The sequence below is a fragment of the Mangifera indica genome, chromosome 4 (genome assembly GCF_011075055.1).
Source record: "Mangifera indica cultivar Alphonso chromosome 4, CATAS_Mindica_2.1, whole genome shotgun sequence".
Classification (NCBI taxonomy): domain Eukaryota; kingdom Viridiplantae; phylum Streptophyta; class Magnoliopsida; order Sapindales; family Anacardiaceae; genus Mangifera; species Mangifera indica.
Genome location: NC_058140.1, coordinates 18,807,361 through 18,821,992, shown reverse-complemented (window position 1 = coordinate 18,821,992; position 14,632 = coordinate 18,807,361). Strand labels below are relative to the sequence as shown.

General features: G+C 35.9%; 4 protein-coding genes across 7 annotated transcripts; 1 reads left to right on the top strand and 3 right to left on the bottom strand.

Annotated features, from left to right (window-relative positions):
* Positions 1-1,917: 1,917 nt before the first annotated feature.
* LOC123213554 (DNA-3-methyladenine glycosylase 1) lies at positions 1,918-3,864 on the bottom strand. Its single transcript, XM_044633014.1, has 5 exons — positions 3,439-3,864; positions 2,921-2,978; positions 2,749-2,832; positions 2,521-2,662; positions 1,918-2,416 (listed from the first exon to the last, which is right to left on the bottom strand). The coding sequence occupies exons 1-5, from the start codon at positions 3,797-3,799 to the stop codon at positions 2,138-2,140; spliced, it is 924 nt and encodes a 307-aa protein (XP_044488949.1). The 5' UTR covers positions 3,800-3,864; the 3' UTR covers positions 1,918-2,137.
* A 1,586-nt stretch (positions 3,865-5,450) lies between these two features.
* On the top strand, positions 5,451-7,043 carry LOC123213860 (UDP-glycosyltransferase 89A2-like). Its single transcript, XM_044633476.1, has one exon. The coding sequence runs from the start codon at positions 5,549-5,551 to the stop codon at positions 6,941-6,943; it is 1,395 nt and encodes a 464-aa protein (XP_044489411.1). The 5' UTR covers positions 5,451-5,548; the 3' UTR covers positions 6,944-7,043.
* LOC123213859 (UDP-glycosyltransferase 89A2-like) lies at positions 6,956-8,697 on the bottom strand. The gene has a single exon (XM_044633475.1). It carries the CDS (start codon positions 8,487-8,489, stop codon positions 7,080-7,082), a length of 1,410 nt encoding a protein of 469 aa, XP_044489410.1. The 5' UTR covers positions 8,490-8,697; the 3' UTR covers positions 6,956-7,079.
* A 180-nt stretch (positions 8,698-8,877) lies between these two features.
* Positions 8,878-13,799, bottom strand: LOC123213858 (putative pentatricopeptide repeat-containing protein At1g13630). 4 transcript variants are annotated; one of them, XR_006501764.1, is made up of 3 exons: positions 13,122-13,799; positions 10,269-12,404; positions 8,878-9,183 (listed from the first exon to the last, which is right to left on the bottom strand). XR_006501764.1 is itself a non-coding variant. In XM_044633474.1 (2 exons), the coding sequence occupies exons 1-2, from the start codon at positions 13,570-13,572 to the stop codon at positions 10,336-10,338; spliced, it is 2,520 nt and encodes an 839-aa protein (XP_044489409.1). In that variant the 5' UTR covers positions 13,573-13,799; the 3' UTR covers positions 10,194-10,335. The 4 variants fall into 4 exon arrangements, 1 of the variants encoding a protein (XP_044489409.1); XR_006501765.1 differs by lacking the exon at positions 13,122-13,799 and adding an exon at positions 12,758-13,042; XR_006501766.1 differs by lacking the exon at positions 13,122-13,799 and adding an exon at positions 12,758-12,898 and having other exon boundaries at positions 10,269-12,424.
* Between the last annotated feature and the right edge of the window lie 833 nt (positions 13,800-14,632).

Below are 14,632 nucleotides of genomic sequence, written 5' to 3'. Positions count from 1 at the left end.
GACTTTGTCTCAATTCAAGGTGAACCTTTTAGCCGGCTGGTTTTAGTGGTCTGGGGGGTCTATATATGGAAAAAGATTGGATTTCGAGGTCAATGTGGCTTAAGCCAAAATCCATAATAGAGCATCGTTTTTGTTATCGTGAAGTAGCATTTTGGAACTTTAGAAAGTTCCATAATCTCCAGAGACTTTGCTTGGAGGATGGATGGGCAGAGGGTTGTGTTTTGTCTGTCAAAATTAAAAAGTCATGTTCACGTGTAGAATCCAAACTTATCCGCACACAGACAGAGAGGAAAGGATAGACATAGAAGGTTGGTGAAAGTCTTCATCAAGCTGCCAGTCACAGATAGCGGGTTAACTTCTCTTATCATATAATTTGCCTTATATTTGACTACCCAAAACAAAATAGATTACAATTTACAACTGTTCATTGCTGTGTACAAAAGACAAGCGTGGCAATCTAATCTCTCACCCATCTGTTTCAATTCTGTGAATGAGTGGGGGGTCCAATTTGTTTGTATTTTTTTTTATATGGATTAGAATTGAAGATAAAATGATGAGCTAGAACCTGCCCTACTGGTCCTCGTTTAACATATCTTGAAGCCAAATGATTATTACATTTGGCCAAGTATTGGTTTTTTCAATGACTTGAAAGGACATCTGACCATGCGGAAATCAAGCTGTATAATCATAGTTTGCTTACTCTTTCCTTCTTCAAAGCTTAGTAATTCAAGGTTGGTATAATGTCTTTGGTTTATCATGTGATATGATCTAATATACTTATCCATCTTTGACTGTGAGAGAGGTTAAGTTAATAAAGAAAAAATTACGAGATTTACGAGTTTTAAACTTAAACTCTATTAAAATTATTTGAATATTTTATACTTAATTATTCAAATTATTCTTTTAAGAGTTAAAAATAAAGATGATAATTTAATTTTAAGATAATTATTATAGGTATGAAAATGATAGTTTACTCTTGTCCAACAACGTAATCTCATTATGAATGGTGAGAAAGGAATTGAATAGAATAAAGAGAGCAGCCAGCTTCTTCAGGAACTCAAATACAAAGCCATCATTTTCAGACCAGTGCAGCCTGGAAATGCATGCTTTTACGGCTTATTTTTATGAAGTGAATCAAAATATTGATGGGGCTGCCTCATCATGATTCTGTTCACTGGCATTTAGCATATCTAGAACAACTTAAAGTTTCTTTGACACTCTTGTTTCACCTTCACTATGCAAACATCCAACAACTTTATTATTTACTCCAGCTATAATTGATATAGCATCCTTCTACTTCATATCAAGATGTTGATCATTGATGGAAATTATTATTATTATTTTGCTATGGTTGAACATGGCTAGAGGATGAATGCATGGCTAACTAACTGCAACCAACCCAACCCTAACAAACTTGCAGTAAAAGTTTAAGATGGTTGTGCAGCAAAAACCCAAAAAGAAGAAAGATATTGGGCTTACTTGTGGTTTCACTCAAACTTTAGGCCTCAGCTCACCTGGTTTTGGGCCTCTCATGTTGTCGACAGATGAGCTGAAGTCCACTTGAACTTTCTTCTGAGCCGTCCAAGCTTTTGCAGAGTAGACTGTTAATTGAGACCACTTGCATCTATCCAACCTTTGTTAAAGAATGGTTACTGTGAAAGATTTAGCCAAGGTTCTTGATTTTCTATTTCCTTCCCTGCTTAAACTTCATCTACCTTATCCTTAGAATCATTATAATATGAAGTATGGATAGCTGTCTTCTAATATTTCTCAATTGAGGAACTATTATTATACTGATACTATTGTTGTCATATGGAATATATTCTTACTATTAGATTGCCACTGTCAATGTTCTAGTTTATATGTAATGCTGAGATGATGGCAGATAGGAATCCACAATAATTGATGACAAAAGAGTCGCCAAATGCAGCATTTTCATAAATAATAAAGTTACAACAATGGGCAAGTGAAGCCATTTTTTGCCCACAAATGGGATAAAAAAGCAATCCATGATCAGCAATCCAAGTCTCTTCCTACTCCATTTCAAGCATGCATATAGAAAATGCATTTACAAATACATAACATCTTGTGAGAAAATTCCAAGGGGTTAGCATTCTGCACACATATGTTGATGTTATTAAATATGCCTCCAAGGTCTTTCTGCAAGGCTTACGCATTCACTGTACCTAAAACAATCGACTAGATGGTCGATTGTCAGCCCTGCTGCCTGCATGAATGAATAAACTATCACTGGTCCAACAAATCGGAATCCCCTCTTCAGTAAATCCTTGCTGATGACTTCAGCTTTTGGTGTCCTCAAGGGAACATTTCTGGGGTATCTGTATTTGTTAATCACTGGTTTGTAACTTACATAACCCCACATAAAGCTACTGAAGGAACCAAATTCATTCACAATCTGCATTTGGACAATGAGGTCAAGTGAGCAACTAATAAGCACTGCAATTCAAAGAGACATCAGAAAAAGTAAATATATACTAAGGAATAAAATTTCAAACTTACTTTCATTATGCATTTAGCATTGTCTAGTATGCACCTCACTCTGCTCTCTGCCAACATTATTGCTTTGTCTGATGATATCTCTAAGATCTCTTTCTCCCCCATTTTGGCAACAACCTTCGGATCAAATCCCGCGAAAGCTTGCCTATATTATCAATCAAATGTCAAGATTCATGATAAAGTTATCTTAAAACATGTAAACTTCAGTTTCATTTGGTGAAAAAATAATACCTGAATAATTCTTTTCTTTTCAAGATTTCAGTCCAGTTGTAATCCATCAACATACCACACAATGCAAGTAGCTCGAACAGTTGACTGTTTGATTCAAATTCACCATTCAAAAGTTGGCACAGATTTTTCCCAATTTATACATTCACTCGATTAAATATCACAACTGACTTACTTGTCATCATAAACTGGAACTCCCCAGGATTCATCATGAAAAGCAACATAAACTTTATCTGTATCAAACATACTGTCAATCTCATACAGTTTTCTATTAAGAAAAAATTAATCACCTTTGTCAGTGTATATTAATGTCCTCAATTCAGAAGGGTGAGGTAGGTGAAGATGTTGATGTTACATGTGTGGAATTAATAACAGTTTCAAGAACATCCGGACTCAAGATGTAAACACAGTACTTTAACATGCTGTAACTTATAAGAGGAAAGCTTTATTATAAACTTTTATCACCATGTAGTAATAAAATATATAGTTGCATCAGTATCAACTGATATAATAAGCTATGACTGAGACAGAATAGACTTGAGCTTCAACATTTTCAGTTCATGATACCAAGTCTCAATCACTCAACGTAATTGAAGCTTGAAATTATAACTTCATTATTATCAATCATTAATTTTTTTTATTATGAAATTTGATATGATTAATCATACTATAATAAAGATTAAATTGGCTTACCACTGTTCTTAGTAATCCAGTTACACCTCCTCAATTCCCCATCAGTAGCATCCTGAGTTTGATGTTGGTGTTGCTGAACATTTTTCGCCACGGTTACTTCTCTCCTTTCAGGCTGTGAAATCAAGCGGAGGGCCAATGAAATCTTCTGCTCCAGTGGTGAACTAGAGTCTGTGAGAAAGGAGTCATTGGAGTTCTGAGACAAAGACAATGATAAAGAGGACAAAGAAGATAATGATGAAGTGCTTCTCTGAAGTCCAATGGGGTAGATTTTTTTCAGGTGTTTAGACAAAGTTGTCTTCTCCTTTTCTTTTGGAGCTGTGTTCTTCTCCAGAATGTGCCTTCTTGCAGTTGTTTTAGACATTCTGGAGAGGGAATAGATAAGAAGAAATCAAAAGTGGATAGTCTTAAATTAGGCAGATGTAAAAGTGGGTTGAGATCAATAAAAAGTTTGAGGTTTTAAAGGCAAATCAAATAAGTTGGTGAAATGTGAATTTCATTATGAATTGATATTTATTCCTTGGGTTCTAAGCAAAACCCTTTCCATATATATATTTATATGATGTAGCAGTTTCTGTTTATATATATTTTTTCAGCTTAAAAAGATTCTTATGAATTTTCCCATTATTGAAAATGGACCAGTCCTTTCCAGAGTCTACATTTGACTAATGGGAATAAATATGTACAAACTTTACTCATCACCTACTTCTGTATCATAAAAAAATCACCAAGTCTACTTTCTTATAAGATAGAGCTTTCTGCTGGTGTATATTTAACATATTATGCCACTGAAAACTTAGGTGAAATATTTCATAAATGGCTGAGTCAGTGGTCCTTATGCAGAAAATATTCTTTGTTGTTTTGGTTGATGCCTTCAGAAAGTCACCATTGATAAATGTTCATCAATCTACTGTTGTCTACAAGGACGAACCGTATTATTGTGATAATTAAAACCATAAAATAAATAAATAAATAAAGTGAGGAAAGTGCAGTTTTTGGTTGCCATGGCAGTGGCAATAGAACTGTGGAGTGAGGAAATGAGAAGAAAATGTAACAATGACAAAGCATTTAGTTGCAGCGTTGATCTCAAGCTCAAGGGGTCGAATGGAATGATTCTTAACTTTTACTCCTATACATGGAGTATTGAGACATACTTGTTGCCTGCATAGACAAAGAAATTTCATCTGTAAATAATGCAAGTCTGTCGTGCTCATTTTGGAATTGGAAGAGAAGACGAATTGAAATGGTGGAGTTTGTTTGAGAGCAAAGTTATGGATGGTCAAGCTTCAAGTAGGCCAGTGATGTGCCTACGCCCCCTTAAATTTGTGTGTTTACAGACACACTGTCACATTTACCTTCTAAACGTCTTCCCAACTTTTATTTATTTATTTATTTTTTTAAAATTTTTCTTAACATATCAATGTATCCATACCATAATTTTTGTATTCTTTTCTTTTATTTATGTCAAGCAGCCAGATTGGCCCGTGACAAGATTTGGACCACGGTTATGTATCCTTTTCATTTGGACTTTCTGATGCGGTAATCTAATATTTTAATTTATAGTTAATAAAATTATGTCAATTATTAAGTTATTATTTTTATAGAAGATACAATCCATCACCATTTTTATTTTTGATTTTATAATATGTATAAATTATTTAATTATTTTTATCTTAGTATTTTTAAAATTATAAAATATTTATATATTTTAATATTTTATTAATGTGAGATTTGTCTAGAGAGAGTCAATAAATTCACTTGGACAATATCCATGTCATGGTTTTATTTTTGTAATTTACCACCCAAATGACAACTTCTCACAGGTAATTTATTTAATCACACCTTCATTTTGGTGATTTATTTTTCTTATTTGATTGTAATTTATTATTTTTTTAGGATTAGATTCCTTGCTTGTTAATTTGCATTAAAATTGTATAAAATGTACAATTTTTTTAGGCCTATAATGAATGAACACGTGGATTGCAACTTGACTTGGCGCTCATTTGAAAGAAAATCTCACCAGAGGTGTTGATCGCAGAAATTCAGCTCCTTTCCTTTTTCTCTCAGCCTCTTAGATCTTATCAAACTCTGATCTCCACCAGCCATCGCTGCCATGTCCACCTCCATTCATCTCTTAATATTTCCTTACCCCGCTCATGGTCACATGCTTGCTCTCCTTGATCTTATCCACCAGTTGTCTCTCCGTGATTTCGCCATCACCATCTTAGTTACTCCCAAAAACCTCCCAATTCTCACTCCTCTCCTCAACTCTCACCCTCATATTCAAACCCTACTTCTACCCTTCCCCTCCCACCCCTCCATCTCCCCCGGCGTTGAAAATGTTAAGGAACTTGGTAACGCTGGCAACTTCCCCGTCATGTCCGCTTTGGTCAAACTCTTTGACCCCATAACCCACTGGTTTCATTCCCATCCCAATCCACCTGTTGCCATCATATCTGATTTCTTTCTCGGTTGGACTTTAGACCTAGCTCGTCACCTCAATGTAATCAGAATCGCTTTTTTCTCAGTCAGCGCGCTTTTGCCATCGGTTTTTGACTATTGTTGGAATCATTTCGATGAAGTCAAGTCTTCCGGTGTTGTTGAGTTGCATGGTTTGCCAAGATCTCCAATCTTTAAGCAGGAACATCTCCCTTCTGTGTTTAGACGGTATAAAGAATCGGACCCTGATTCGGAGTTTGTGAAAGATTGCTTGTTGAAAAATACATTGAGTTGGGGTTGTGTTTTTAATTCTTTTGTGGATCTGGAAGGTGATTATTTGGATTATTTGAAAACAAAAATAGGACATGATCGGGTTTTTGCCGTCGGCCCGCTTTCTTTATTGGGAATAGAGTCAAAATCTGCAAATGACCCGAAATTGATTCCGAATGACTTTTCGTTGAAGTGGCTAGACGGGTGCCCGGATGGCTCTGTCCTTTACGTCTGCTTCGGAAGTCAAAAGCCGTTGAGAAGTGAACAAATGGAGGCTTTGGCTTCAGGGCTTGAAGTAAGCGGGGTCCGATTTTTGTGGGTAGTAAAAACGGGTGAGGGGTATGGGTCGATCCCCGAAGGATTTGAGGAGCGGGTATCGGATCGGGGATTGATTGTAAAGGGATGGGCTCCTCAAGTTTCTATATTGAATCATAAAGCAGTGGGCGGATTCTTGAGCCATTGCGGGTGGAACTCAGTTTTAGAAGTGATCGTGAGCGGGGTAATGATATTGGGTTGGCCCATGGAAGCTGACCAGTTTGTGAATGCAAGGTTGCTGGTGGAGGACATGGGCGTGGCGGTTAGAGTGTGCGAGGGTGCGGACTCGGTGCCTGACTCCACTGAGTTGGGACGGATGATTTCCAAATCGATGAATCAGTGTGGTGAAGTGAAGGCTAGAGCTAAGGAGTTGAAGGAGAAGGCTTTGGCAGGAGTGGAAAGTGGAGGAAGCTCTGCAAGGGATTTGGAAAAACTTGCAGAAGAATTGAAAAATCTTCAAGGTAAATCAGTTTTAATCAATTAAAAATTCATGAAGTTTAAATAAGACCTTAAATCATTATTATTATTACAAAATCTAAATTGAAATTGTAATGGAAAATAACAAGATTCAGATACACCCAAAAGCTCCTTGTTATTGTCACTCACAAAATATACTATACTTAACCATGATGAAGACTTGACAGTTCTTGCACAAGTCTATCCAATTCCCGATCTGAGCTTCCACCGCTCTTCATCGCTGCTAAAGCCTTCTCTTTCAACTCCTTCACTTTAAGCTTCAGTTCTCCACGTTCACTAAATGACTCCGAAATAATCCCCCCTAACTCAACCGAGTCAGGCACTGACTCAGCACCCTCACACACTCTAACACCCACACCCATGTCATCAACCAAGAGCTTAGCATTAACAAATTGGTCAGCCTCCATTGGCCAAGCCAGTATCATCACCCCGCCCACCATTGCTTCCAAAGTAGAGTTCCACCCGCAATGACTTAAAAATCCACCCACTGCTTTGTGATTTAATATTTCCACTTGAGGAACCCAACCTTTTAATATCAATCCTGTACCTGCAACTCGCTCCTCAAATCCTTCCGGTATTAACCCGTATTTATTATCTGCCTGCCCGCTAAAACCAGTTTTAACAACCCACAAAAATCGAATCCCGCTTCTCTCGATTCCTCTTGCCAAAGCCTCCGTTTGTTCTTTGTTCAACGCCTTTTGACTCCCAAAACAAACATACAATACAGATCCATCCGGGCATTCGTCCAGCCACTCGAAGACAGGGTCGCTCGGATCAGAACCTGGCTCATTCCCATGGGTTAAATTAAGACCCACCAAACTCAATGGTCCGACACCGAAAACACGGTCACTACCCATGGTGGTCTTCAAATAATCCAAATACACACCTTCCAGTGCCTCGGAAGAATTGAAAACGCAACCCCAACTCAAAAAATTTGCAACATATCCCTCTTTCACAAACTCCCATTCTGGATCGTCCCTCTTATACAGTCGAACTATAGAAGGCAGATGCTCTTCCCTAAAAATGGGAGATCCTGGCAATTTATGAAGCTGCATAGCAGTCCCAGACTTGATTTCATCAAAATGATACCAAAGATATTCAGAAACCGCCGCTAAAAACAAACCGGAAGAGAAAAAAGCAATTCTGATGATGTTGAGGTGATGAGCAAGGCTTAAAGTCCATCCCAAGAAGAAATCAGAGAGAATCGCAACAGGAGGGTTAGGGTGGGAATGAAACCAATGAGAAATTGGGTCAAAGAGCTTGCCCAAAGCATTTATAACGGGTAAGTTGCCTATGCTGCCCAATTCATTAACGTTTTCAACGCCCTCAGGAATTGATGGATGAAACGGGAATGGGAGGACCAAGGTTTGAATATCGGGGTGAGCAGTGAGAAGGGGAGTGAGAGACAGTAGGTTTTTGGGGGTGATGACGATGGTGATGGTGAGGTTACGAAGAGCTAACTGGTGGGTTAGATCGAGAAGCGGAAGCATGTGACCTTGAGCTGCGTAAGGAAAGACAAGAATATGAGCTCCGGCGTTGTCGTCTCTGGACATGGCTGCTGCTTTTTGACTGAAACAAAATGAAAATGGGAGGACTATTGGCAGTCCGCGGACGGAGGACTTCAGCTTGGAAATCAACCTCCTTTTTCAGTGCTCACATTTTGTATTTTTGTACAAAAAAATATATTAATTTAGTTTGCAAAACAAAAGTGGTTTTGAACAACTTGTTCAAGTCCAAGCTTGGATTTAGGCCCGAATTTCTTAGATTTTAATAGTGTTTTAATGATTGATACTGTAAATGTTGTTGAAATTAAAACAGTACATATGTTTTTAATTGTGTAAGATGCAAATATAAGTGTTGTCATAATTTTTAGGCGATTTAGTGAAAAGGTGTGAACTTTCAACTGGTTTCGACAATTGTTATATTTTCTTAAGATTAGACTTAGGTTGATATATTTTTACACTAATTCAAGACCAAGCCCAAAAAAATTACTTAACTCATTTTCACTTAATAAAAATGAGCTCGAATCTAAACAAAACCCTATTTTACCAAATCTCCATCTTCACTTCTTTCTATATTCACTCAATCTCTTTATCTTGACTTGATCTTTAGATTAATGTGTTTCTCCATTTAAGGAGTATAAGTTAATACAATTTAAATTTGGACCATGATTTATCAATCATCATGCATTGCTCAAACCTGAATATTTCAAAGTTCCATGAACTACTCAAAGCCCAGTCCCATTTCCTGCAAGCATACAAGATGAAGGTTACATAAGGTTAAGCCTCAAACTGGAAGAAAGAAATCATAAAAAAGAAAGAAAACAATGCAAGCATTTCACATGGAACGTCTAGTCCAATAACTAATCATGATTAAGAACTTCCAAAATATCAGGTTTTGCTCATGGTTTTGAAATGGAACTTTCCACCTTTGAAAGCATTAACATTCAGGTGTTTGCTGTGAGTTAAACAAATGGCAGGAAGAATAGTTTTTGAACAATAACCCAATACGGCAAAAAATAAAAAAATAATCTGAACATTGCACCTTATTCCCCTTAATTAGTTAATTTTCTACTTCTATAAACCTTTAATGCTTTAATCTTTCTCAGCCTCCTAGTCCTATGGTAATTGGCTATAACTGGGGGTCTAACAGTGGCATCCAACCAAATCAAATGGTGCAATTCAAAAACTACCATGCCATCTCCCTGGCACCTCCAGTGTCCTGCTAATATGCAATTTCAGAAAAATAAAGGTAAGCGCAACTATGATTAAATTATTTCTGTTAAAAAAGAATATATATATATATATATATATATATTAAGAATCCTTGAACAGCTTGATACCTGCAAATGTTTTCAAGGTTCATTTGAGAATCTAACCAAAATGACCAGCAGGATATCAACGGGAAGGGTGATAATAATCATTCTAGAAATGGTTGTTGTGATGTCAACACTGCTGACTTGCAGTTGACTTATGGCATAATATATGGACACTCTCAAGATATTGACTGCTGCCATTGGAAAAGAAAAGTCAATGGTCATGATTCATAATCGTGGTTGTAGTTGAGATGGCAACTCCTTTTCAAAATGCTCAGAAACTATCCAACTTACATAATCAAGGAACTGAATGGTTTTATTTCCAAGCTAGTGATAACCTAAAAAGACCTAGATTCATCGATAAATGATAATGCACAATGAAAGAGGAAGGAAATGGATTTTAGTATTTTCACTATTTATGAAAAGAATAGAAAAAACATGATCATAGGCAACAGCTGAATTTTATTTTGGCAGTTAAAAACAATTGAGAGATGCATATTACAGAGTATTATAATACCTCATGCAGTAAAATTGGATGTCAATTCACCAGCCGATCTATGCAACAATGAGATATATCAGAATGATTACTTCCTCATTAATTTATCATCAAATACACCAAATTTGATCACCTTAGCTACCAGTTCATAAAATGAATTGATATCACCACCTTGATGAAAGGCATTAAGCATCCTTTCACATATCTCTTGATCGGGAGGCAAGCCATCAGACATCATCATGCAGAAAAAAAATTTTGCTTCAGTAAATAAACACCTTTTGCACAGTCTATTGATCACAGCACTATAGTCTCTTATTGAAATTTCAAACCCCTTCTCTACCATTTGACGAAAGAATATTACTGCATTGTCCACATTGCCCTTGACACAATGTGCTTTGATTATTGTTGTATAAGCAACTTTTGTCAAATTGATATTACGTTCCTGAAGAGAAAAGAGTAGACTATCTGCATCTTTCAGCTCACCATATACACAAAGACCATTTATGAGAATATTATATGTAACAGGTGTAGGCTCAAGATTATGCAGCAACATCTCATTGAGTAACTGAAAAGCTTTTCTTACATCTTTACATTTGCAGAAACTGTGGATGAGGGTATTAAATGTGATTTCATCAGGAGTTAGACCTTTAGCTAACATATCGTCAAATAATTGAATGGCTTCTTGCAGCTTCCACTGTCTGCAGAATCCTTTGATAAGTACAGTGTAAGTAACATGAGTTGGTTCTATAGTTTTTGTTTCCATTTCTCTCAGTAATTCAAACAAGCTATGCATGTTTCCTTCTTCACAGTATGCATTCATAAGAGTGGTATATGTTACTGCACTCGGTTCCAACCCATGCAATTTGATAGTATCCAACAACTTTCTAGCTTCGGCTACTTTTCCCATCTTGCAGAATCCGTAAATAAGGGAATTAAAAGTGATTATACTAGGACTAATTCTTCTTTCAGTTAGTTGTTTGTACAACCGGACAGCCTCCCCAATGCTACGGCTTTTAACATATGCATCAATCATCATATTGTACAAAATAATATCCTGTGTCAAGTCACTTTTTGTAAGAGTATCAAAATACAGTCTTGCCTCTGATATCATTTCTTTCTTGCACAGGCCCTGAAGAATAGCACCTTGTGCAAAAGAATTAGGGGTGATTCTCATGGAGCACATTTCATCATATAGTTGGATAGCATTTTGGATTCTTTCTTGCTTGCAAAGACCATGAATGAGGATTGAATATGTCACAAGATCGGGCTTTAAGCCAGTAGCTTCCATTTCATAAAAAAGTCTCAATGCTTCCTCGACTCTTCCACATTTACATAGGCTGCTGAGTAGTACACTGTATGAGATGGCATTCATCTGAAAACCCTTTGAGAGCAACTCTTCTCGCAACTTTAATCCTTCCTGAATGTTCCCTATCTGGCAATGCCCGCAAATCAGGACTGTGTATGCAACAAGATCTGGATTCAAACCTCTAATAAGCATTTTCTGAAAGACCTTCCAAGCTCCACTCATGCGAGCAAGCAAATTAAATCCTTTGGCAAGAATTCTGTAGGTTACTGTATCAGGCTCCACCCCATGCCTGTCCATGTCACTTGTGAACTCTAATGCTTCTTCCATGGAACCAGCTACACTCAAACCATGAATAAGAATATTATAACTATACAAATCAGGACGCAGGCCATACTTGATCATCATACCAAAAAAACCCTTTGCAGCTTCAGCAAAACCCAGTTTACAGTACCCAGACATGATGGTATTCAAAGAAACAACAGAAGGCCCAAACTTCTCCCCTGCAGTCTCCTGAAAGAACAAAACTGCATCTTGTAGTCTGGACTGCTGGCATAAGCCATTTATCAGTATGGAATTAGTATATTCATTCATAGGAGTCTCACTAACTTTGATATCATGATATACATCCCACATAATATCAGTGCGCCTTAAATTGTACAAAAGACTGTTATATGTTTGAATTGAAGCTCTCAAGTCCAAGTCTTTCATTTTCACAAGTACAAAAAGGGCATCATGAACCATCTCAGATCTTAAATAAACAAATGCCAACATATCCCATACCTCTCTGTTTGTCTCCCAGCCCCTAAAGCCATTCAATAGAATCTCACAAAGGAAGGGAGCTGAACCAGAGCCTATCAGAAATCACAGAAATCTATAAAAACCAAAATAAGCAACATTTTTTAAAATTAAAAGATAAAAATGAAACTTAATATAACAATCAAACGAACAAAATAAAAACATGAGCTAGATAAAAAAACAAGATGAATCAATCAAGTGAGTAACTATAGATGATATTTAAGAATAATTTAAGAAAACCTCAAATATATTCTCTAATCGAGCCTCAATAGTACAGAATGAATTATGCTCATCTAAGCCCGATACAAGAACTGCCAAACATAAAACAAAACAGAAACCAAAAAGCTAAACGCATAATTTACAAATATATATTATATAAAAAAATCAATATATAAGAAAAAATAAATACCTTCCTTTCGCAACATTTGCTCTAAGACCGACCTTAACTCCTTAAATCTCCTCTCACCCGCCAAAACATGTGAAACAATAAATCTCGAAACCGGAGGAAGCTTAAACCCGAACTCAATATTCAACCAATCAAAAAACGCCACCACATAATTTGGACTCTCAACCCTCAAACAATAGAAAATCTGATCAAACTGAGACTCGCTCAGACTCAATACAGTATTTCTCAAATAACCCAAATCAATAAGTCTCTTAAACCCTAAATTTGAACTGCCAAACATAAAACAAAACAGAAACCAAAAAGCTAAACGCATAATTTACAAATATATATTATATAAAAAAATCAATATATAAGAAAAAATAAATACCTTCCTTTCGCAACATTTGCTCTAAGACCGACCTTAACTCCTTGAATCTCCTCTCACCCGCCAAAACATGTGAAACAATAAATCTCGAAACCGGAGGAAGCTTAAACCCGAACTCAATATTCAACCAATCAAAAAACGCCACCACATAATTTGGACTCTCAACCCTCAAACAATAGAAAATCTGATCAAACTGAGACTCGCTCAGACTCAATACAGTATTTCTCAAATAACCCAAATCAATAAGTCTCTTAAACCCTAAATTTTTTATATTTGCAACAATTTCGCAAACTGGGTCATTACGGTTTGCATCAATTAAGGCAGTGGAGGTGGCGTGTTCGTCTCTGGAGAGATGTGCGGCAGTGACTGAGGGTTTAGGAAAGACCAAGGAAGAGAGAGGGTAGATGATTTGTCGTTTGATAGATAAATGGAAAGGAGCCCATTTGATGAGCATTAAAATAAGTAGTTCTAGGATTAAAGGATGTGGCTTTATACATATATATTTTCTGTTTGTTTCTGGCGAAATGTTGAAGGGGTTTAGGGTTTAACAGAGAAACCGATTTGAGAATCGAATTATAAAATGATGATAATAATAAGGGTTTAAGAGAGCCGTTAGTTTCCCGGCAATTTTGAATGTCCAGAAGAGTCAGGGTTTTAGGGCAAAGATTGATGCAGAGGCAAACAGAGAATCAGACGAGACTGGGTGGATTTGAACAGATATATTTATAGTTAAATATTGTTATCCCGAAATAAGATATTATTGTACATTTATTTAGCCTCTTATTTATTTTAATTATATAATGTATTTTTTCTATAGTAAGTCACATGAATTCTAAGACTGTGACCCCGCAGGACATATTTATTTTGATTATTTTAATATGGGAGGAGTTGAGTCTTAAAATCATAACGGAAAATATATTTAATGAGACAAATTTTAAATTATTTATATTGCCTTTATACAAAATAATAATAATTATTAAACCTTTGATATAAATATTATTCACATTTTGGTTTATTTGTTATCTCACTTAACATCTTAACACATTAAAATATTATATTAATTTTACATGAATTATCTTTATTACCTTTGAAAAATATTAGTCATTGTTGGATAATCAATTTTCTCTTTATACTCTCTCAAATCGATTAAATATTTACGTATGATCTTTTAAAGTTCATTACAACTTAGTCATGAGTTCAAAATCAACTTTTCAAAAAATGTGTCTAAAAGTTGATCGAGTATAATAAATACCTAGTAATATGTTATAATCTTTAAATCACAATACAAATGAATTTCATAAAATAATTTTCTTGATCATACATGGTGTGTAGTAAAATCTTTCTATTGTAAAATCGTAATCGAAGTCGAGTTCATGGTATGTCAAAACTTAGCCTTAATTGTTTATAGAATTGTTAATCAATATATTCGAAATGTGTTATTATGAATAACCTTTCGTGTGACTTTTTTTAAACTTTATCTAAAAAATTTTGTTTCTAATATTTATTGACATTAG